The following is a 24,505-nucleotide window of genomic DNA, read 5'->3' as shown; positions in this document are numbered from 1 at the left end:
GCTTGAGACCTAAATAAATAAGTGACACCATAAAGGTGGAATGCTGTGCAATATTACTGATGTGATGAGGGAGCTTGATCTGCATGTGATTTTCAAAGAAAAATCTCCATCGGTAATGCCTCTCATAATACTGTTTTATGTAATGATGACAGAACTGCAACACAACTTGTGAGCCACAAAAATCATAACCACGTGTCAGCTAGAATGTGTCCAAAATAAGATGTCAACTTACACTACAGAGAGTAGTGTTTATGTGCGTGGGTGTGTGTGCGTGTGCATGAAACAGATACAATTTCTTCAGATCTCTTCTCCACTTGATCAGAACCAGATCTGTACTGGTGTTTGGTTGTGTTCATGTAGCCTAAGAAGGCAATGTTTAGGGGAGACTTCTGTTATCTAATACACTGGGTTGGAACTTCAATTTTAGGTTGTGACTAATACCTAAAATGTACATGACTCTGGCTGTGGGCAAAACCAGTTCAGAAAATCTGCCTTGTGGCATGTATGGCTATGCATGCCAAAGGGCAGGGTTTCAGATAGATCAATTAATTTAGATTTCATGTAAAAAATAAAAAGAGGCAGTTTTCAGTGATCAATAGTTTTTTGTTTAGTTTTATATCAGAAGAGCTTGTTTTGTGCTCTTCCTGAATCTTGGCTTTTACCTGTTCATCTGCAGGGGAAATTCATCCGGATCAACTTTGATGTTACTGGCTACATTGTGGGGGCCAACATTGAAACTTGTATCCTCATTGAATTACTGTACATGCATGTTATTAATTATATTTCCTCTTAGCACTCGCTGCAATTTCGATATTTATAAAGAGAGAAGCTACAGTATAAATCCAACCTAGAAAAGTTGTAAAGATTTCCATGCAGAAATCCGAAGGTTGGTTCCCACTGGCCAAATATTGTTGCATTGTCTATATTGAAACATTTAGCTTAGAACACTGGATTGATTGATTGATTGAATACTAACTCTAGTTGTAGATATGTTATGTTCAGAGTCAGAGGGATTTTCTACACACGCTTTCTATAAAAGCTGATATTACGATAATAGAATAATGTTAAAAGCTGAAACCCATAGTTTGAGTCCATTCATGTCGATGTGAGTCAGCACAGCAACCATAGAGATTTTTTATTTGAATTTCAGCCTTTGCAAAGGAGTATTGTTTTCCCCCACTCCGTAAACGTATCTGTAAAGGAATACATATTATTGCTGTTGTAGTGGTCCGTAGTTACAAATGGAAAATGCCACACTATTTCCTTGACTATGCTGTGTCAGACCTATTAGAGAAATCCAGAGCCATTCGCCAAGCCAAAGATGAGCGCACCTTCCACGTCTTCTACCAGCTGCTTGCTGGGGCTGGAGAGCACCTCAAAAGTAAGTAGGTTAATGCCTGGAGGCAGATAATACCACAGAGGAATAGTTTCTGCAGTCTGACATCATAATTCCAGATGGCTGTTGATTGTGGAGCAATTAGAGTGAAGGTCCAACATGGTAATAGTAAGTTCATCACGTTAACCACGTTAAACCCGGTGTCCCTATTTTTGGCACGCCATTATATAGGCGAAAATTCTCAGAAATAGCCTGTGCATAATTTTATACATGTTGTACACCACTGTTAGGCTTTAATGGTGTGAGATGGTTGTAAGAGATTCGTTAAATTCTATACTGCTATATAATATACTATACTGTATTTGCAGCGCTATAACACAAAGCTCTTTAACAGAGCACTAGATTTCTACTCAGCGGAAAAAGGTAAACACTTAATGTAATCATAATACAACCACCTGTTTAAATGTTCTTCTCTCCGTGTGCTGTTGCAGCTGACCTGCTTTTGGAAGGTTTCAACAACTACCGTTTCCTGTCCAACGGTAACATCCCCATCCCAGGCCAGCAGGACAAAGACAACTTCCAGGAGACCATGGAGGCCATGAACATCATGAGCTTCTCCCACGAGGAGATCCTGTGTATGTGTTGTTGTAGTAACAGTGAAGTCACACTGCTAGTATTAATTGTATAACCTCATCCACAGGGTGTGAAATGATCGCTCTAATGCCTGATTTATACTTGGTCGCAGCGTGATGCTTTGTGAGATAGATCTGCTATTTTCGGTGTGAGAGACCGACGCACAAGTACATAAATCAGGCCTAACAATCACACACAAGTACTTTCAGAATGTTATGTTATTTAGGACATTAACGTTTTCTAAGTCCAGGCCATTTATCCATTGAAGCGATGGTGCCGAGTACTTCTGTCCCACCTCTATTTTATTCCTATTATTGTCGGAGCTCTTAAGAAACATTGATGAGCGAAGCGCTTCATACAAGGTTGAAATTGCTTCAATTTGTTTAAAATTGAGACAAGGTTGCCCGCTTAGGTCTTAAAAAGAGGTCATGTCCCTTTTTTGGGTCATGTGCAATGAACACGCTACCTTTCAATAAGAAATTAATGACAGAACAATATCAGCGCTTTTTTAAACAGGTCTTCTGTGGATACACAGCCTTATTACTCGTATTACTTTCCCTGCGGAAGTATGCAGTGTGTGTGTGTGTGTGTTTACATACAGGATATCATACATTATTCATCATACAATAACGGTCTATCTATGGTAATTCATTTTCATGTCTTTTGTGTGTAGCTATGCTGAAAGTGGTGTCATCAGTCCTTCAGTTTGGCAACATCGTGTTCAAAAAAGAGAGGAACACGGACCAAGCCTCTATGCCTGAGAATACAGGTAGCTGAACACACACACACACACACACACACACACACACACACACACACACAAACACACACAACCTGTCAGCAGCTACCATCTGCTGCTAATCCATAGGCCTGTCACAATTATTACATAATTGTCTAATAGCAATTATTTGAGATAATTGCAATTATTTTAGCATAATCGTCATAATCGTTACCAAGTTGAAAAGTGTTCACACATTTTCAAATATTCAAAAAAGCAGAAATAGCTGATCTGCAAGCAATTTTTGATTATGAAGCCTAAAAGGCAAACAGAAATAAAATGTTGTATTCATATGTTCCAACGTTCAATGCCAAACACACAATTAAATCGTTAATCGCAATTATTTGAGTGACAATTAATCGTCAACTTGAATTTATAATCGTGACAGCCCTACTAATCCAGATAGTTTGGAAGGCCCACAGGTCAAGACCTCCTGCACCTCCTTTTCCTCTTCATATTTTCTCCCATTTCCTCTCTGCTGTAACTAAGTAGCGCTCCCAGTCTGCAGTCAGCGCACGGCAGCGACTGATGATTTATCCTTCTCCTCGGCTGTGGCCTTGTCAGCCTGCCATTAACCAACATCATTATACAAGATTTACTCCTCAAAAAGAAATGAGGCGGGTACATGGTGGCTCAGCCAGTAAGAAGTGCACAGACCATATCGTCACTGTCATGCGGAAACCTTGTATGTCCAAACCGTTAACTTTTCAGGAAATGGAAAAAAGTAACCCGTTCCAATGGATTCAATGTTGTTATGTTGTCAATGTTGTCACAAGCTTATTGGTTAAATATTTATAAAACACACAGGACGCCCCCCCCCATTCAAAGTTGAAATATGGAGATATAAGGTTTCTGCCTGACAGCGAAGATATGCTCCTTGTGAGTGTATCAAATGTGGAAACCAGAACACAGAGACCTTAGCAGACGTTTTATTCTTTCTTTTTGTTTTCAGTCTTTTTTTTCAGTCTCAATTGATCTGCATTAGAATCAGGTGCAGTACAGACATTCAGGTGACTTCTGTAGAGACGTTTCCACAGGCTGTGTGTGTAATTGACACACCTGCCAGCTCCATTTTGTGCAGTTCGGTTCAGCACATCTCTGTCATTTTTGTCTGTTTATTCACGGGTGTCAGAAACAACAGGTGGGACTACAGTATAGTACCAGATGTTCCTGTCAGAAAACGCCACGTTGTCTACTTAAGTGTTTATTTAGCCAAAGGAGATCGTGAGAATTACTAAACTGCAGACTCTAAGGATGGCAGTACTTGTCCATCCAACACTTTAGTTCCAAAGAGGTCCAATCTCCAGAACTACTGGCTGGGTTGCCATGGAGTTTGCTGTGCACCTTCATGCTCCCTGGAGGTTTACCACTTCTGATTTTGGTGAGCCCATGGTCTTTCCTCTAGTGCCATCCTTGGGTCAGATTTTCAACTTGCACACAAGCTATCTCAAAATGGAATGGCCAGATTGCCATGACTTTAGCTGAGGGCACTCATGTTCCCCATAGGATGAACCCAAACCATTTGAATAGATAGTTAGTGTGGGGGGCAGTTCGGGGTTAAGTGTCTTGCTCAGGGACGCTTGTATACTGTAGCTGGGTCCCGGGATGCAAAATGGGGACCTTCTGTTTCCCAGATGGCCTCTCTGCCCATTCAGTTCGGGCCAGCCACTAATATTTATAGATATTATATAAATATAATATATATTATTATTTTGTCATTGCCTCATGACTGTTTCTTCATCATTCAAGTACATGCTGGTTGACTCTTCAGTTCCTTTTTTAAAAAAAATGTTCTCTCACAGCTGCCCAGAAGCTGTGTCATCTGCTTGGATTGAATGTGATGGAGTTTACCAGAGCCATCCTTTCCCCCAGGATCAAAGTGGGAAGAGACTATGTCCAGAAGGCCCAGACCAAAGAGCAGGTCAGTGGGTAACAATAACAAGTACGTTGAGTCTCCTCGTCCTAGGAGGCGGAGAATAGTATTCGGTTAATTCAGTTTTTGCATTAACATTTTGCCTTTGGCCAGTGAGGTCATGTTGATCTTTTTTCCCGCTGTAACTGTTTGTACATACATACGCACGCACTTGTGCGTATGCACAGACACGCGCGTGAAGACATTTCAATGCATAAGATTCCTTTTGGGAAACTATGCTCAGCTGTAATACAGTACGCTGTCCTTAAATCATTCAATCAATCAGTTTGCATGCCAACGCTACGCTGGCGTTTGTTCAGTAGCTCTCATCATACAGGACTCACAGTAATATCAGGTCTACTTTACATCATACTGTGAAATCCATTTGTCAGGGCTGGGAGGGATTTGATAGCCAGGATATGGCATGGTCTCAAGTCTCTTTACTGCTCATGCTGCTTGATAGCAAGGCCACTTAACTTGTCTGTTCACTCGTATTTTCCATTTTGTCTGACTTGTCTGTGAGTTATAGCTGCTGTAAAAACAAACACAAACTCGTCATTCGCCACTTCATTCCTTTCATTTCTTTTATTTCCTTGCTCACCCTTTGTCCTACATACCCATGCTTTTCAAAATGTTTCAAGTTTTGTTTGAACATAGCTGATCTCCAAGCTCACAACGCACCGCATCACAAGCTTGTAGATCGGCTATTTTCTAAACATTTTCTAAAATGTTTGCCTATAATTAAATGCCCAAAACAGGGACATCAAGGTTAACCCATTCAATCTAGGAACGCATCTGTGTCATTTTCGATTTGAGCTATAACCATTATTTTATTCTTTGGCTATTCAAAAATAGCAGATATACAAGCTCGGCACTGAGTGCCACGCTGTAAGCCTGGAGATCTGCTATTTTCGAAAAATCTTGAACATTTGCGCAAATCTTTGAATATATATATTTTTAAAGCGAACATTTGTAACTCAAATCTTTGCTTCTGGACGTCCCTGGAAATCTAGCCAAAGAAATAAAAAATGACAGAGATGCGTTCCCAGATTGAATGGGTTAAAATAGTTTAACTTTCCACTTCTTTTCCTCTTTCATTCCATCACACTGATCTTTTCCTATCGTTCCAACCCATCCTCCATCTCCATGAACATTAATTGTTTTGCCTTCATGCTCCTCTTTCCTCCTCCAGGCTGACTTTGCAGTGGAGGCCTTGGCTAAAGCCACGTATGAGCGTCTGTTCCGCTGGCTCGTCCATCGCATTAACAAAGCTCTCGATAGGACCAAACGGCAGGGGGCCTCCTTCATTGGCATCCTGGACATCGCTGGATTTGAGATTTTCCAGGTACAGAATCACAGACATTTTTATTCACAGTAGAACATACATCACAGGTTAAATCTCAGAGGAGGACCTACATCACAGGTTAAATCTCAGTGGAGGACATAAAACTCAAAGCAATACTTCAGCTCCTAAGTGACTTTCTTTCTATCAATTACTCACCGCATAAAGCCTTGAATTCATGGAGATTTCTTTTTCCCTTTACAGTGAATACAAGTTACAAAAACAAAGAAAATACTTGATTAATTGAAGAAAATAGGGGTCCAAGATTAACAACAGCAAAATTGTTGCAAAAATCTCTTCATAAACTCCCAACGCAATATAATCCAAGTGTCACACACAGTATAATTGTACACACAGTATAATCCTTTGGATATAGTTTTGCTGTTAAAACAAAATCTAAAGTTCGCCATGAATTCACAAGGCGAGTAATTGACCGCAGAAAAGAAAGTCTGGGTTTTTGTAACCCACAAGGCTGTGCCGTCTGTGACGTCAAACAACTGTACATGTAAACAATCACATTCCAAAATGTCCCTGAAATGTATCGCGCCGTCTCCCCAGAAGTAGTTGAACATGGTCCATTATTAACACCAACCCGTTTTATTAGGTTGTTAGGAACTCTTGAGTAAGCTATTTGAAAGAAAACATACTGTAATTCCCAATTTCCCATTCAAACCCTACGCTCCCTGACCGCTATTGAACTTCTTTTCCAGAAGCCATGGAGGCAGCTATGTAAGGATCTTGCCTATTGCTTATTTTATCTAAAGTTGCAGGAAAATAATGACAGTCCTATGGATCGTTTCATCAAAGAAAACAATTTGAAACTGTTAGCATATATCATTTTGACTTATTCTCAATTACAAAACCTCTTAATCGATGGCTGAACTGCAGGTGTACTGTAGTTGTACATTGTGGTAGTTGTAAGACATCCTGGTGTTTTTCACAGTTTGTATTCTTGGTATTTAATCATTGATTGTTTTTTTGTGGTCTTGAATGCTGCTCATAATCTGCTGTAACTTCCTATCAGCTCCACTATTTCTTTGAGTTTCAGTTTCCTCCTGTACAGTATTATGTGACCGTTCAGGTTATCCCTCCTCTCACCCTTGTGTGATTTCTCTTCTTATAGCTGAACTCCTTTGAGCAGCTGTGTATCAACTACACCAACGAGAAGCTGCAGCAGCTCTTCAACCACACCATGTTCATCCTGGAACAGGAGGAGTACCAGAAGGAGGGCATCGAGTGGAGCTTCATCGACTTCGGCCTCGACCTGCAGCCCTGCATCGACCTCATAGAGAAGCCGGTCAGTGAGGACGAGTCTCTCTAGTTTGATTCCTCTTATTTCCCTGTGGACCGTTAAGACCTAGGGGCCGATTCTACAAATGCCGTCTAAATCAGTAGTTCTCACATTTTCAAGAGTTTTAAAAAATGTTGAAAATAGCATATATCTGCTATTTTCTAATAGCCAACACAAAAATCTAAAAACACAGATTCTTTCCCGGTTTTAATGGGTTACTAACTAGCAAACCTAGCATAAAAATAAAATAAAAACTTGCTAAATGCATCTTTTATTTGAATTGTTTATTTAGATTTGCTAATGCAACATTTCATGAAGAATGATTTGGATTCAGTGACTTTAGGAATAAAGTGGAAAGAAAAATAAAGACCAACATTCTGGGTTATATAGATCATTTGGACTGACGATTCGGGGATTGACGATACAGTACATCGTTTGAGTACTCAATTCAATTCAATTCAAAAGAGCTTTTATCGGCATGAGAAAACATACTTTTACATTGCCAAAGCAAGTGTCAAAATAATAAATAAATAAAATAAAAATAAATAAAATAATAAAAATAGTTGAAAATGGGGAAAGTATATACAGTTAAAGGGGGTACAGCATTGTGTTAAACAGGGCTATGTCACATTGTGTCGTTATATATATGTTATAGGGTATAAAGCTTTTTGAGATCTATCTAATTGGCAGCGATCTTTTGCAGTCAATTTGGGACAAATAGCAGCATTTTTTCTCGGAACTATTTAAATAGTATACAAAAAAAGCCTCAGATTTAAAATGCTTTTAAAGGTAGCAGCTATGTTCATATGTGCAGTAGGTCTAGAGGTCTACTCGGGACACTCAATACTCACCCGTATCCTTTCTCTCTGTCCCGTGTAATTGTTCCTCCAGGCGAACCCTCCAGGAGTGCTGGCTCTGCTGGACGAGGAGTGTTGGTTCCCCAAGGCCACAGACAAGACCTTTGTGGACAAGCTGAGCCAGGAACAGGGCACACACACCAAGTTCCAGAAACCCCGGCAACTCAAAGACAAGGCAGACTTCTGCATCATCCACTATGCTGGCAGGGTGCGTTGTTGTTTTTTAAAGCGTACATTTTGAACTCAAATCTTTGCTTTTGGGGATTCTACCAGTGTCTCCTGAATCCTAACATTTTTTAATTTATGTTTTATTTTTTAATTATGTTGCTATAATATCAGTGGTTCTCAAACCTTTTCATGTCATGGACCACCCAAAATGATATGTATGTGGACCCCCATCTCAAAATGTTTTGTTCCGGGGACCCCCAGAAGCAAAGATTTGAGTTACAAAGGCTCACTTTAGAAATATATATATATTCAAAGATTTGCACAGATTTTCACGATTTTTCAAAAACAGTGCTATGAGCTTGTATGTCTGCTATTTTTGAATAGCCAAAGAAATCTAAAGTGTCACAGATGCGTTCCCGGATTGAATGGGTTAAATCTCAGAGGAGGGATAAACGCATGCAGGGTGTGTTGTTTGCTGTCTTTCTCAAAAACATATGCAGGGCAAATTTTCACTCCCTCATTCTGATGGAGTGCATTGGTTTCACTCTGAATTGAACTGAGAAAGTCAAGTCATCATGACTCCTTTGATGTTAAAAAAGACAAGACCTTCGATTTTGGCCAAGAAAGTCTGGTTTAATGGACTTCTTGGCCAATGTTGTCTGGTCTGCATCCGATATAAATGTATCTTATGCAGTATGCGGAAACATTTCAGGTCAGGTTTTCCTAAAAAGTTTCCATTGGTGGAGGTCATCAAAAAGCCACTTTCCCGACAGCCATTAGGACTATAATCAATGTTATCGTAATGCCAAATGTCCCTCATTACTGTGTCTATTACTGTTATCTATCAAACAAATTCCTGGACATGCATATGCTGTAATTCATCCACTGATTATTTTGCGTACATGAACTGAACTGAACTGTATTTTATGTCCAGTAACACATGCAGGAGTAGACCACATAGGACCACATTCCTTAAACCAATGTTTAATGGATATCAGAAGATTTAAACTGAAAGCAGGAGTCTGTAATCCATAGATGGAATGCTATATACCTAAAATATGCTATAAACATCATCAATATTGTAGACCAGGGGTTTTCAACGTCTGAGACAGTGGGCCTCCGTTCACACAAAGCTTCCTTAGACAATGACAATGAAAATCACTTGCACCTGATAATTCAAATAAAAGTGTGTTGTACCACTGGCAAGTTTAAGCTCACACGTGCATGAATGTTCTAGATAAGAGTGCGCATAAGGATTGTGGAATTATTTTACCAGTGGTGGAAAGTAACTAAGTACACTTTTGAGGTATTTGTACTTTACTGGAGTATTTCCCATTTTCAATACTCAGTACTTTTACTCCACTACAATTATTTGAAAACTATTAAGTAAAATACTATTACGTTATTAGTAACTGAAGTTAATAGTTACTTTTTTGTTTTTGATTATTACTAAACATACATTAATGACTTCAGCCCTATATACCTTTCGGCCATTTGAATATAGCCAATCTAAAAGCTCACAATGCGTCGCGATATGCGACGCATTGTGAGCTTGTAGATCTGCTATTTTCAAAATATTTTTATTATTTATTTGAAAACTTCTGCATAATGACTACTTTCTACTTTTGGTACTTAAAGTGCATTTTGATACCAATCCGTTTGTAATTTTTTTACTTTTTAAGTCAATTTTGAATTCTGGACTTTTCCTTGTAACAGAGTACTTCTACACTGCAGTATTGATACTTTTACTTAAGTCAAAAATGTTTAGTACTTTTTCCACCACTGCTGGCAAGTTTAAGTTCACACATGCATGAATTTTCTAGAAGATAAGAATAAGAGCATAAGAATAGTGGAAGTAAGGAAAATGAAAATAAGACATATTTTACTATACTAAATATTTATATCTGTTCCTTGCATTAACTTTGTGAATGATCCCCTGCAGAGTATTTTAAGGTTTTTTGTGTCACATCTCTGTTCTAGGTGGACTACAAGTCTGATGAATGGTTGATGAAGAACATGGACCCACTGAATGACAACGTGGCCACACTTCTCCACCAGTCTACTGACAAGTTTGTGCAAGAACTGTGGAAAGATGGTAAGATCCTACTTACCCATCACCTTAATAACAATATCTTCAAAGACATTTTGTCAGTAGATGCAGTGAGGAATCAGCTTTTTAACAACACAGTAGAGCTGCACCATTTTGACTAAAATTATCTTCCTGATTATTTTGCGGAATATTGTAATCGAGATTATTAATCACGATTTGTGACGGCAATGATACTTGGCGGATAATATTTTAGTGCCTTTGTTGCTAATTGTGCTTATTAGTGTCTTTGTCTTCTGTGTCATGTAATTATCTCTGTGATGTTATTGTTATTCTGTGAGCCTGATGGTTCTGGTTATTAACCCATTCAATCCGGGAACACATCTGTGTCATTTTAAGATTTCTCTGGCTAGGTGCCGCGCTATGAGCTTGTAGATCTGCTATTTTTGAAAAGTTTTGAACATTTGTGCAAATCTTTGAAGAGATATTTTTTAAAGCGAACATTTGTAACGCAAATCTTTGCTTTTGGGGATTCTACAAATGTCTTCTAAAATCCTAACATTTGTTATACTGTATATCAGTGGTTCTCAAACTTTTTCATGTCAAGGACCACCCAAAATTATATGATTTGAGTTACAAATGTTCGCTTTAAAAAACATATATTCAAAGATTTGTAAAATCTTCACGATTTAAAAACAATTGCAGATCTACAAGCTCATAGCGTTATGATTTTTTCACAGGTTTCACAACAATATAAATATGAAAACTAAATGAAAGATTTTTGATTAGTCATAATTAATTGTGCAGCCGTGTAAAGATGAAACTTCATGTACGATTAATTAATCAGCTTTGTCAGGTAAACAAGCAGGTTGATAAGTTAGTTTGAAACTAACATACTAAACAACTGCATACTGTATATCCGCGCCAGGATATTTCCTCATGTTAACGTCATCCACCTCCCATTCCCTGTCTCTCTCTCTGTGTTGTAGAGATTCAGACCATTCAAAGGGCTTCATTCTATGACAATGTCACTAGCCCTGATGAGCCAGAAGGTGAATGACTGGGCCGTGCTGTTGGCAGACCTGGGCCAAAATTAGTAGCTGAATCCAATTGGGAAAAATGAAACAAAAATACACACAATGTTACGTTTGTGAAAATGAACCCTCAGTGATCCCTTTCACGGGTCAAGCTGTTCAAATACTTGTTCAAATACCCTCACTATTGTGAGCGCTCCCCAAGCAAGTCAGCTACTATTTCTGAATAAGTATTTTTGCCCAGATCTGGCTGTATGTTCCATGCTTCAGCCGGTGCTGTCTGTCTTAGCTGCAGACGCTCCCATTCGCTTCTAGGCTGCATGTCTCAGCCACCAGTGGTAGTGACTAGTCATTCAAATAGATCCAATAACAGTTAGGCTAAAGAATAGTTCAAGTAGCTACCTTTACTTCTTCAAAACCGGCAATTACTCTGTAATGAAAAGTAATAAAAACTGTTGTTTCAATACTCATAGGGCCTGGAGTGGGGGGCTGGAATGGACTTGGTGCGGTCAAAAACCTCAAAGCAAGCAATTCCAAGATCTAGTGCAGCTTTCCTCAGCTTTCACAGCTTGTTGAAAGTATTGTATTCCCTCCACTGAGCCTATATTTACCCATAAGTGAATTAAAGATTTTAAGCTAGACTGAAGAAAGATTAATGGCTTTAAATTCCCGCCTTTTTTTATACAGTAGCGGGAAATTGGAACCACATGTCCAACTGGGTGTTTGTTCTGGCTGAGCTCTGAACTTATACGTCGGATTTATACTTAGTTGCGCACCGGTGTCTCGCACCGATATAATAGCTGATCTACAAGCTCACAGCACATCATGATGTGATGCATTGTGTGGCTTGTAGAGCTGTTATTTTCATTGTGTGACACCGGCATGACTACCAAGTATAAATCAGGCTTTAGGCATCCATGCAGAGGACCCAGGCTGTGTCCATCTCCAGAGTAAATGTGGAAATTGAAAGATATCCCAGTAGTTTAAATTACGACTCACTGGAACACTCATAGGTGTAATTTAGCTGATTTGACGTTGATAAATGGTCAGTGTTGACTTGTAGAGAAACAAAGGTCTGTTTTCAAAGTCTCATGTCATAATTGCTTTCATAATGTCTGCTGTATAAACCTTGTCAGACCTTGGCTCAGAAAAAATCTAATAATTTTTTTGTGTGTGTGGTGGGAATTTGCCTCAGTCCTGTAACTGAAGCCTACAAAGATAAATGAACATTTATATCTGGAATATAAGGACTGTATTACTGTCAGATCATGTTATATTCATTGTTTGCACAGGGGATGGAAACACAATGACATAAGGATTTTTTGTTTCTTAAAGCGTGACAATCTATTTTATACAGAATGTTAATCCTGTGAATAATACCTAAGTTGCCTTTTGGAGGAAAATGTACCTTCTTTTTAAGGGAAATGGCCTCAAGCCTAGACCCTCCCCCAATAAAAGGAGGAATATAAATTCTTAAAATAAACGATTCTTAATGTTTATAACAGAATAGATGAATAAATGAGATTAAATGAGAATTGAGGCCTTTCCTTCAGCTGCACAATCCAAGCATGCATTTATAGTAGATGTACTGTAGGGATGCAACCCACCCTCTCTCCGCAGTAGTTAATGGATAGATGTGGAATCTTTAGATGTTTTAGAAGGCTTTTATTGTAACGTTCTCATCCATCTACATGTGTTCATGTTCCCACATTATTCCAGCCTCTTGCTGGCTGCTGCTTTTCCCACCATGACTCTCCTCTCCCCACAGAGACGTCACTGCTCTCTAACCCATCTCTCTCTTTCCCGTGCCAGTGGATCGCATTGTGGGCCTCGACCAGGTGGCAGGGATGAACGAAACGGCATTCGGATCCACTTACAAGACCAAGAAGGGAATGTTCCGCACGGTGGGACAGCTCTACAAGGAGTCCCTCACCAAACTCATGGCCACACTCAGGAACACCAACCCCAACTTTGTCAGATGCATCATCCCCAACCACGAGAAGAGGGTGCGGATCCACTTATTGTACTTTTGGGTGTTATTTTATTTAGTAGCAGAGGCTTAAGGTCATTGGGGCCAACGAGGCCATGGCCCTGTCTGTGTAAATCCTAAGATCCGCCTGGGGGAAAAAACAAAAAATCAACATAACAACATTAGCAGCCCCTCAATCTTTAAGTCGCCTTTGTTTTCAAATGGGGCTCATTTGCATTCGGCCGAATTGTTAATGAGTGGCCATTAGAAAACCAGTTTCGCCATCAAACCGTTTCTCCATTGCGCAGAGACGCGCACCTCTCTCCATTCAGAAATGTAATAGAAGAAGAACCGTCATCCTAAAACACCCTGCCCCGGGTCTAAACCGGCGGCCTCGGTCCGCAGAAAAAAATGGGGCAGTGTGTTTTGGGACGAGCGTTCCGTTTTCCACCCGGAATGGCTCGGTAATTCTCAATAGACTGATCAGCCATTGTTGCGCGAACCCCCCCTCGGGGGGAGGGGGGGGGTTAAGAGAGTCAAGTAGAGTCACTGTTTAGTAGAGTCAAGTATTATTGTTACGGACAAAGCTGGATGATTTATTGATACAATACTAGTTTTGTGATGAGACTATTGTCTGTGATTAATTGTGGGTTTTGTCTTTTCCTGGTCTTGAAGGCTGCATTATAGTAAAGTGATACCATTTTCTGAATTTATATGACATTCTTTGCTCCCCTTGAGCAAGGCACTGAACCCCTAACTGCTCCCTAGGCACTGTTAAGTAGATATCCACTGCTCATTGTAGTTAGGATTGCTTTCTCAAAATGTCCCTGTGTGTAAATATCTTCTAATAACCATTAATAGTAGTCGTACCCAAAATATCACCATATCGAATGTGATATTTGATTTTGGCAATTTCACCCAGCCCACACAGAGTGTGGCTTTTAAGTGGCCTGGATTGTAAAGGTTTGTCCCAGCAGTTCTCAGATCATAGCTTCTTTGCGTTTTGTAACACTAGTAGAATGTTCATTCTACTACATTGACCAATCCATGCTTTTATGCAGAATGCTTGTCCTATAAATATAAACTGTAATACAGTGCTGTAGTGTGCAGAGCCTTGTTTGAATATGAAATAACCGGAGAGCAAAATAATGCTTTTCTAATGTCTTTTTAATGTGTTTCTGCCTGTCTGTCTTCTCCCTCAGGCTGGTAAACTGGAGCCCCACCTGGTCCTGGACCAGCTGAAGTGTAATGGCGTTCTAGAGGGGATCCGCATCTGCAGACAGGGGTTCCCCAACCGCATAGTCTTCCAGGAGTTCAGACAGAGGTGACATGACAGAAACTTCTAAAGCCTTTGTCACAAACATCTTTTTTAATGTATTTTTTGTACACATAATTTTGCATTTACATTAGTGTTCTCTGATATTCAGATATGAGATCCTGACGCCCAACGCTATCCCCAAGGCATTCATGGATGGAAAACAAGCCTGTGAGAGAATGGTATTGATTTATCCTTTCCTGTCTTGAAACTGCTGAGGCAGCAACGCCATTGTTTTTTCAGCTGAACTGTAGAGTTTGTGTACTTGTTCAGTTAATAATAATCAATCATTTTAAATTACATTGATGGGGCATTTGTTCTCAGTTGTTTCATAATAGGTTTAAATTGTATTGATTTATTTTTTTACTTATATCTTCTTTTTTTTGTTTTAATCTAGATCAGAGCCCTGGAGCTGGATCCTAATCTATTCCGCATCGGCCAGAGTAAGATCTTCTTCAGAACCGGGGTTCTGGCCCACCTGGAGGAGGAAAGAGACCTGAAGATCACTGACATCATCATTTACTTCCAGTCCGCCTGCCGCGGTTATTTAGCACGAAAGTGAGAATCATCTCTGCTCATATCTTTTTTTATTGCCTCACATAGAGTGGAAGTCGACAACTTGGTCGCATCTACGTGTTATCTGCCGTCTGACATGTATAGTATAGAAGCAGTGTTACAGTATCATTCTATCCACACTCTTTTGGCTCTTACATCAGTGTCCTGTCCTACCTACATAACTAATCGGGTCATATGTTTTCTGTACCTGCCTCAAGACTTACTCCATAATGAACTCTCCCAGCACATTTTCTTTGGGGACCCATGTTTGAATATACGTATATATTTTTACATCAACAGTTTCCCCATTGCACATGTTCAGTGTGTGCCCATCCAAGACCTTGCAGACACTTGTAAAATGTTCTGTTACGACGCAGTTTTGATTTTGACAGCAAATTTTGATTTTAGGTTTAGTCATAGTCTTATGAATAAAATTCGGTTTTAGTCATGTTTTAGTCATCTGAAATGTTTTAGTTTTTGTCTAGTTTTTGTCGACTAAATATACAGTAAGATTATAGTCGACTAAATGTACAGTTGATTTAGTCGACTAAAATGTATTTTGGCTGGCCTTGATGGTGTCGTAATGGCTTGGTTGCATGCTGAAAATAGCCGATCTACGAGCTCACAAGGCGTCGCAGCGCAGCGTGTACCCGAGCGCAACCAAACATAAAATGACTTGTCTTTTAGTTCTACTGTTCTCTTCTCCACTCGCCCCTCTCTAACATCGTTGCTTAGTTCTTATTTAGTGTTTATTTTGTTTTTGTCAGTGAAAAAAGGTAGTCGACGAAATGTTTTTGTCATAGTTTTAGTCGACAAAATCAACACTGTTATGACGGTTTCATGTTCTCTCCTCAGGGCCTTTGCTAAGAAGCAACAACAGCTGAGTGCCCTGAAAGTCCTTCAGAGGAACTGTGCTGCCTACTTGAAACTACGTCACTGGCAGTGGTGGAGGCTGTTCACCAAGGTGAGAACAGTATGCTACATTCAGATTGAGAAACCCTACCCCAAGGGACATGAGAGCAAGATGGTCACTGTGTGAATACAACCCATAGCTGTTCAAGTCTCTATAGTACCTCTTATCTACTTCTTTATTCCATTAACCGGGCCATGTTAAAACATCAGATTGTAGATCCACCGTTTTGGCTTTTATTTATATTTTTATATATTTTGAAAACATTTCACCTGCTGTATAATGACATGCCCAAAATAGGGGCGCCAGGTTGAAAGTGGTTACGATGTAGGCTTCGGATTGTGCGTTTTCTTTTTGTGCGTTTTCTTTTATGTATCTTTACTGGGCGCTCATTCTTTTATGTATCTCATTATGAGGTGTTATCATCTTGTTATGAGGTGTTGTTTTTTATGTTTGTTCTTATTGAAGTCATCATTAAGACTTTCCAGATTTCTTTCTCTAATTCGTTCCACAAATTTTATTATTTGTGGTCAAGCCTGCTGGGTCTTCAAAAGCAGGTGTGCATAGTTTTCTGGTATTTTCTGTGAAACATAGATTTTTTTATTTAGTTCCTCTTTAAGGTTGATGTGGTAAAAGTTATAATTGATTTTATTAAATTACATTAGATTAATTTAATTTGAGACCCTAGTGGGAACTGTACTTGGTGAAAATGTTCAAGTGATGGTCACAGTTTATCACAGATTATCACAGATTATGTTCTTTTTTAAAGGGGTAGTTCACTCTCAAAATTACATTTTTTCTATCAATTACACACCTTGAGACTTGAATTCATGGATTTTTTTTTAGCATCTTTCCGCCGGTCATTAAATTATTGGCTTAGGATTGCGACAAAAAAAAGAAATCTCCATGAATTCACGGTTTCATGTGGTGTGTAATTGATAGAAAATAAGTCATTTGGGTGAACTATCCCTTTAAGCACATGCCCAACTACAGAGTAATGTACTGCAGTGCATCAGTATTTATCTTGTGTTACCACATATATTATTTAATTCCAACATTCATGAATTTGTCTTCTTTTTGTATTGTTTCTTCCAGGTGAAGCCGCTCCTGCAGGTCACCAGGCAGGAGGAGGAGATGCAGGCTAAAGACGAGGAGTTGGTTAAGGTGAAGGAGAACCAGACGAAGATGCAGAATGAGATGGTGGACATGGAGAGGAAAGGCCAACAGGTTAGCCTCAACTCTACTAATGACCTTTTTCTTGCGTGTCTCTCTCCGCATCTCTCTCCCTCTTTCCTGTCTACCTTCACTTAGAAAACTACCAATAAAGGGCAGAAAAGGTTAAAAAACACACATCCGGAATCATATGTCACAGAGATCATAGATATATGTCATAGATGACTGATGTCACAGGCTGGCCCCAAAAGTCCGAGATCCATATTGGAAGCCATGCCGTTCCCATATGGCTCCCAAGATCCACATGATTAGATTTTTCTTTAAAGACTTGCCATTCCAACCATTTTGTAATTCGACTTCTTTTATGCTTTTTCTCTTATTTTGTCCGAGGTTGTCAACTTGGCTACAGCGCCATTTGGTATTTAATGTCAAAATATGGAAAAACTGTGTTTGCTATACTTTGCTATACTAGAAATTCTATGATGGCTATAATCATTATGGCACGTCAGTCCTTTTCATAATATGCTGCGTATTAACCATAGATAGTAACCCACAATTATCATTATAGCCACAACTTCACTTCAGTGTGAAATTGAGGTATGAACCATTCATTTGAGATTTTGTATTAATTCAGTGGTTCTCAAAGCGGGGGTCCAGGGACCCTCAGGGTTCCTTGAGGCTGTTCTAAATGGACCCTTACAGGTCCTTTCCCCTGAAATTAAAAAGGTTTGAGAAACACAGGATTCATGTTATATTGTTGCACTGCCCCACAGCTCCTGGAGGAGAAGAACATCCTAGCAGAGCAGCTCCAGGCAGAGACGGAACTATTTGCCGAGGCTGAGGAGATGAGAGCCCGTCTGGCCGCCAAGAAGCAGGAGCTAGAGGAGATCCTCCACGACCTGGAGTCCAGGGTAGAAGAGGAGGAAGAGAGGAACCAGGGCATGCAGAACGAGAAGAAGAAGATGCAGTCGCACATTCAGGTCTATATTTATTGTATATCAGTGTTGATTTTGACAGAAATTTTTTATTTAGTTTTAGTCATAGTCTTTTGAATACAATTCTGTTTAGTTTTAGTCATATTTTAGTCACCTGAAATGTTTTACTTTTAGTCTAGTGTCTTTTTGGCGCTGCGACGCGTTTTGAGCTTGTAGATCTATTATTCTATTTTCGGTCTGTGACACACCCATGATGAGTTGTCTTAGTGCTACTGGATCTCTTCTCCACTAGTCTCTCCCAAACATTTTAGTCTAGTTTTTATTTGTTGAAGAAACTATTGGTATATTTAGTCATAGTTTTAGTCATCATACCTTAGTTTTTATTTAGTTTTCGTCATAGTTTTAGTCGACGAAATCAACACTGATTTATATTTTGTATTCTCCTTGCCGTTGCAAGCATCTCTCCTGATTGGTAATAGCACGCATACACCCAGGGAATTCTATTTGAAACAGGTTGAAATGGCAACTTTTGGGTATCAACCCGAAATAGAAGTAATAGGGCATTTGTTTTGGCACCTGTTGTGTGAGAAAAGTAATATGACATCAACATTGTCAGTATTGTCCATCAAATAACGCCATTGCTGAGAGACATCTCTTTTCCGTCGGCATTTTAGCTATGATGGTAAAAGAGTGTGTGTGTGTGTGTGTGTGTGTGTGTGTGTGTGTGTGTGTGTGTGTGTGTGTGTGTGTGTGTGTGTGTGTGTGTGTGTGTGTGTGTGTGTGTGTGTGTGTGTGTGTGTGTGTGTGTGTGTGTGTGTGTGTGTGCATGTAGGACCTAGAGGAGCAGCTGGATGAGGAGGAGGCTGCCAGACAGAAGCTGCAACTGGAGAAGGTCACAGCTGAGGCCAAAATCAAGAAGATGGAAGAGGACATTTTGCTGCTGGAGGATCAGAACTCCAAGTTTCTCAAGGTCAGAGGGCTATAGGTAGACATGAAGATAAACTATGATGAGCCGAGCCGTTGTCAAAAGAATGATGCACGACGAGGCTAAATTGCCTCTATGGAATGCATTCTCTTCCGATAACTACACAGCTCAGAGTGGATTGTTTCACTTACAGTATACTATTGCCAATGATTAAATATTAATGTTTAATGTGTGTTGGCACTATCTTCATTGACGTTGGAATAAAGAGTACAGTACCAGCTCAGTCAATCAACTGACTATAATAGTCACATCTTTTACCATAATATCAACACATATCATATGTTTTGTGTTTCAAAAAATATTGAAACCTACTGTATATTGCAATCCATGTTGTTTTTAAGGATATTGTAGCTAATTTGAACCTAAATAACCATTAATACAGTGCAATTTCTATTATGCATATCGATATGAATATAAATTATATTGCCAGTGCATAGGGAAGATTCATTCACATCAACCCCCCCGACACAAATCAAATCTCTGGGTCTAAAGTGCTACTGTAGGTAAGGGCTAGGTAATGGGACCACAGTGGTGCGGTTATATCATTATAATGCACATCCACAGGTCTATCAGAATTGAGTGTTCTCTTTGGCCATGGCATACTGTAGCTGTTGTATATAAATGATGGCTACATGGTATGGTAGAACATGCCCTCATTAATACCAAAAAATACCACACAAAACCTCCTTCGAGTGACAGGTCATAGTAGTGATAAGTATAACTATGACAAACTAGAATATTCTCTTGTAGCGTTATGAAACATTAAAAGTGAAGCAATGGGGACTGTGCATTGCTTTAAAATGTACAACCTGTAACACAGAAATGTAGTTTATGGGGGGGATGAGGGTTTTTTTCATCGTCTCCATTGGTTTTCCCATCAGGAGAAGAAGTTGATGGAAGACAGGATCAGTGAGGTGACCACCCAGCTGGCAGAGGAAGAGGAAAAGGCCAAGAACCTGGGCAAGATCAAAAACAAGCAGGAGATGATGATGGTTGACCTGGAAGGTAGGTCCTGTGGGGCCACCTGTTGGCCCACCTTTGATTGACCTTTGACCAGATTTACTCAGGGATAACCCTGCGTCACCAGGCTTTCCGTAGTACCTGTGAAAAGCCTGGTTTTCATTCCGAAATAAGCAATGTGATCCGGTCTAGAACCCGCCTTCCATATTCGGTAGTTTGCCCATCATTTTCCGTATCTACTCTAGAAGTCTTCTACTCAGGGAAACACAATTGAGAGCATAAAATGAATGAAGGAGAGGCACGGCCATGTTTATTTAAAGATGAAAGTATCCTCTACGGCATGCATTGAACCCAGCCTAGTAGTTCTACAACTATGCCAGTCAATGAATAGAAAATATCCAAATACTGTATATCTGTATTGGTTCTCTCTCCAGCGTCACAGTTTGAAAGTAGCCCTGAAATAGGATGGATACAACAAAGTACATTATAGTCCAGCTCTAGGACACCCAAACCTGACTGTTTTCTTTTGTATAACATCCACATCTTGGATGTTTAGCATGTTTAGCAATCTACCAGTTATTTCTTTAATTTTGTTTGGTTCAGAGCGCCTGAAGAAAGAGGAGAAGACCCGACAGGAGCTGGAGAAAGCCAAGCGTAAGCTGGATGCTGAGACCACAGACCTCCAGGACCAGATCGCTGAGCTGCAGGCCCAGATAGAAGAACTGAAGATCGCACTGGCCAAGAAGGAAGAGGAACTACAGGCTGCTCTGGCCAGGTAAAGTCAAATGTGGACATTTCAAGACTAGTACATGCTTTTGCCGCTCAATAGAAATTATGTATTTTCAACTGATTTGTGCAGCAAAAACAAGATGGTCAGCAAAACTATGTTTGTTATTTTTGTTGAGCTATACCTGTAGATTGCAACAAGTTATAAATAATGTCCCTTTCACACTGAATGCGGCAACGGCAAGGCATATCAGGTGTGTTTCTAACAGCTCGTTGTAAGTAGGTAGTCAATATGTGAAGTGTATGATAAACATATAGTTTTGTTATGTGTTCCCCCTCTGTAGCTCAACACACCTTTTGTCATCAATTTTCTTAACCCATTAAAACCGGGAAAGCATCTGTATCATTTTAACAACTTTAACCATATTCTATACTTTGGCTATTCAAAAATAGCAGATATACAAGCTCATAGCACGTCACTTTGTGCTTGTAGATCTGCTATTTTAGAAAAATCGAGAAAACGTGTGCAAATCTTTGAATATATATATATTCTTTTAAAGCAAACATTTTAAACTAAAATCTTTGCTTCTGGGGGTCCCTGGAACAATACATTTTCAGATGGGGGTCTGCAGCCAAATGCATATCAATTTGGGGGTCTTTGACATGAAAAGGTTGGAGCACCACTGATATAGTAACATAAGTTTTTCAGAAAACTGTTAGGATTTAGAACACATTTGTAGAATCTGCCTCAGGTCTTAATGGGTTAATTGAAGTAATGAGGTACAGAGGTATAATTCTCTTACAGAATATTTAGCAGACGTTGTAATGTATTGAAGTTGTCCCGCTAGAAGTTTTTAGAACTCTGCCTACTTTCTGAAACTCCACCGCACAAACAGCACAACGCATATTCAGTGTGAAAGGGCTTTTAGACCCAGAGATGTGATTTGTGTCGGGGGGGTTGATGTGAATGAATCTTCCCTATGTATGCACTGGCAATATCATTTATATTCCATTCCCATGAATTGCACACACAAACAAAAACACCCACACACAAATACTTTAATTTATTTATCCTCTGCACTCTGCAGAATTAACACAGCTGCACAGTGCAGCAGTCCAGCTTTAAAGGCCTCTACACACCAATGTGTTATCGAGAAGCATCTGTGCCCGTTTATCCGTATTTTGTGCAGTGTGTCATAGTTGCAGTTATTCAGGTCAGACAAAACAGCTTGGAATGTGGAGGCCTTAAAACCCACCAGTTTATCTCTCTCTTTCTCCATCCCTCCTCATCTCCTCCCTCTCTTATTTTCTATCCCTCTTTATCTCCCTCTTTTTAACCAACCGTCAATAGGAGCAAGCCACTATACTCACCCTCCCCTGAAACCTTTCATCTTTGCCTCAGCCGTGTAGTAATTGAAGTTCTCTGTCCAAGGCCCTACCATACTTTTTCCACGGAACCGAGGAGGGAATAGAAGAAAAAGCAAATCTGCCATGATGAATCGATGGGTTGAGATTTTTATGGGTTTTGAAGAGTGTTGGATTAAGGAAAACGTTGCCAGCCATGGCTCTAGAAGCCCTGTATCCTCGCTTAATGATGAAACCGTCAAACTGCTGTGCTGGCCAAGTATCACCTCAGTTTACGTCTTGCTTTTATTGAACTCAATTCACCCAATTCATCATACGTTGGAAAGATTCACGGACCCGTCTGGTGTCAAGTTGAATATTTTCCTCCTTAGCTCACATAAGTGCAAATACAAATAAGTTAACACCAGCTGTGGAGGTCGTTCCAGTGAAGGTTAGTTGATCACGCCGTTGACACGGTGGTCGGCAGCTCCTCCTGAGACTGACTGAGCTTAATGTCCCGATTGCGTACTGTACGTTTATAGGAAACTGGCAGGTCCTGGGGGCTCAGCCAGTTAGTGCACAGACCCTCACCCGCTTATGAGCACCAAGACCAGGGCTTGAATAAGACCACTGTCTTGTCTTGTCTCTCCTCTCTCTGCCCTTGGTTTCTTCATTATCTACACTGACCTAAAACCTGAAATAAAACCTAAAATGAAAAAAAAATACAAAAAGAAAAAACTGCCTCTCCACAATTTTAAATAGTAAAATCAACTTTTAGCTTCAGATAATTGTGCTTCCTTGGCCATTCTGACATGGTTTATTTTACATTAATTAGGCTATTCGAGTTTGCTAAGAGTCAGTGCCTATTATTGCAGCCATTGCTGAATTAATAATACAGTATTAAGTCAGCAATGGCTGCAGTAATAACATTTTCGGCAATTGAATCTATAAGACTTCCAATGCATTTGTCCAAAAGGATTTAACTTCCAATGCATTTGTCCAAAAGGATCTACCATAACTAAATTAAGTGGGGAAGTGCCTCATAATGCTGTTGGGGGGAGTCTAATGTGTCCGCACTGCCAGTAACTACAAATATGCAGTCTCATCATTATGGCCACTTTCTTTCTGAGAGAGAGAGAGAGATGAAGAAAACACACATCACACACATGGTTTGGTATGTGCTTATGCACAGTTGAGTTTACCACACTGCCACCCTGTGTGGACTGTTGGCCTGTCACCTCACGACAGTTCCAACGTGAACATTTTGAATTTACATGTTTAATTATCTGTGACCACTACACAAATCAAATTGTAATCTTGCCTTGTGTAAAGGCTTAATTTTGGACAGAATAAATTGCTTCTTTTGAATTATCACAACCTGTAAATTGACACTCAGCAATTGACAGAGAATGTGACTTCTATATATACAGGGTCCCCACGGTCATGAAATTCCTGGAAATATTTTGAAATAAAATAAAAAAAAATCCAGTACTGGAAAAGGTTTGGAATTGATCAAACTTCATCAAAGGTCCTGGAATTTATCAAGGGTCCTGGAAAAATATTTGGCTATGCATTGTTTTTGGCTATTGATTATTTTTAATACAAAACCTTTTCATAAACATGTATAACATTACACAAAATATGTAACATAAGTAGTTTTTCGCCGAACAGGCTGTGTAACACCCCATCCGCACTGCCAGCGATGCGACGTGACGTGACGCGAGCGGGCGATGAAATCTCATTAAAATACATGTTTTTGAATGAGACCGTCCTGACCTACCGCAAGCGACAACGAACCGTGCAACGACGTCGTCCACCCCTCCTATTTTCGCTCGCAGGCTCTATTTGAGCGAGGTTTCGCGGCTGTGCCCCACCCCCAAACACTTTTTATTGTTTTTTATTTATTTATTTTGCTACACTGCCTATCTTTGGGCATTGTACATAGGAGTAAGAGACACATTATTGCGCTGAATGATTGTTATATAGGCCTGGAAATTGGGCTAAATATTCTGGAAAAGTTTTGGAAAAGTTTTGGAAATTCATTGCTAAAAATGTGTGGGGACCCTGTATATATAATTATACAACAAGTGTAGGTGTATATGTGGAGTAGAGCTCTTCACAGGTCCAACAAAAACTGACCCGAACCGAAATGGACCCCTGAAATTTGGTCAGATTTCGAGCCGTTACGAGATTTTTTTTCAAATAACGGCACCGAACCCGAGTGGACCTGTGACA

At 39.8% G+C, this 24,505-nt stretch overlaps 1 protein-coding gene across 1 annotated transcript in view; it reads left to right on the top strand.

The window, feature by feature from the left end:
- The window catches only part of LOC311063092 (myosin-10-like), an 84,789-nt gene that overhangs the window by 41,731 nt on the left and 18,553 nt on the right, over window positions 1-24,505 (top strand). Inside the window, exons 9-27 of the mRNA XM_084082301.1 lie at window positions 677-740; window positions 1,283-1,381; window positions 1,828-1,971; window positions 2,643-2,738; window positions 4,550-4,668; window positions 5,852-6,004; window positions 7,125-7,298; window positions 8,184-8,357; window positions 10,298-10,412; window positions 13,211-13,404; window positions 14,570-14,691; window positions 14,795-14,864; window positions 15,080-15,240; window positions 16,093-16,201; window positions 17,243-17,374; window positions 18,094-18,300; window positions 19,088-19,225; window positions 20,122-20,245; window positions 20,804-20,975. Coding sequence (XP_083938427.1) covers window positions 677-740; window positions 1,283-1,381; window positions 1,828-1,971; window positions 2,643-2,738; window positions 4,550-4,668; window positions 5,852-6,004; window positions 7,125-7,298; window positions 8,184-8,357; window positions 10,298-10,412; window positions 13,211-13,404; window positions 14,570-14,691; window positions 14,795-14,864; window positions 15,080-15,240; window positions 16,093-16,201; window positions 17,243-17,374; window positions 18,094-18,300; window positions 19,088-19,225; window positions 20,122-20,245; window positions 20,804-20,975 — 2,567 coding nt within the window. The remainder of the gene's footprint in view (window positions 1-676; window positions 741-1,282; window positions 1,382-1,827; window positions 1,972-2,642; window positions 2,739-4,549; window positions 4,669-5,851; window positions 6,005-7,124; window positions 7,299-8,183; window positions 8,358-10,297; window positions 10,413-13,210; window positions 13,405-14,569; window positions 14,692-14,794; window positions 14,865-15,079; window positions 15,241-16,092; window positions 16,202-17,242; window positions 17,375-18,093; window positions 18,301-19,087; window positions 19,226-20,121; window positions 20,246-20,803; window positions 20,976-24,505) is intronic.

The sequence above is a fragment of the Gymnoscopelus microlampas genome, assembly GCF_963454915.1.
Source record: "Gymnoscopelus microlampas genome assembly, chromosome: 2".
In the NCBI taxonomy this organism is placed as follows: domain Eukaryota; kingdom Metazoa; phylum Chordata; class Actinopteri; order Myctophiformes; family Myctophidae; genus Gymnoscopelus; species Gymnoscopelus microlampas.
The sequence above is the reverse complement of the archived record's forward strand: the minus strand, read 5'-3'. Positions and strand labels throughout refer to the sequence as shown.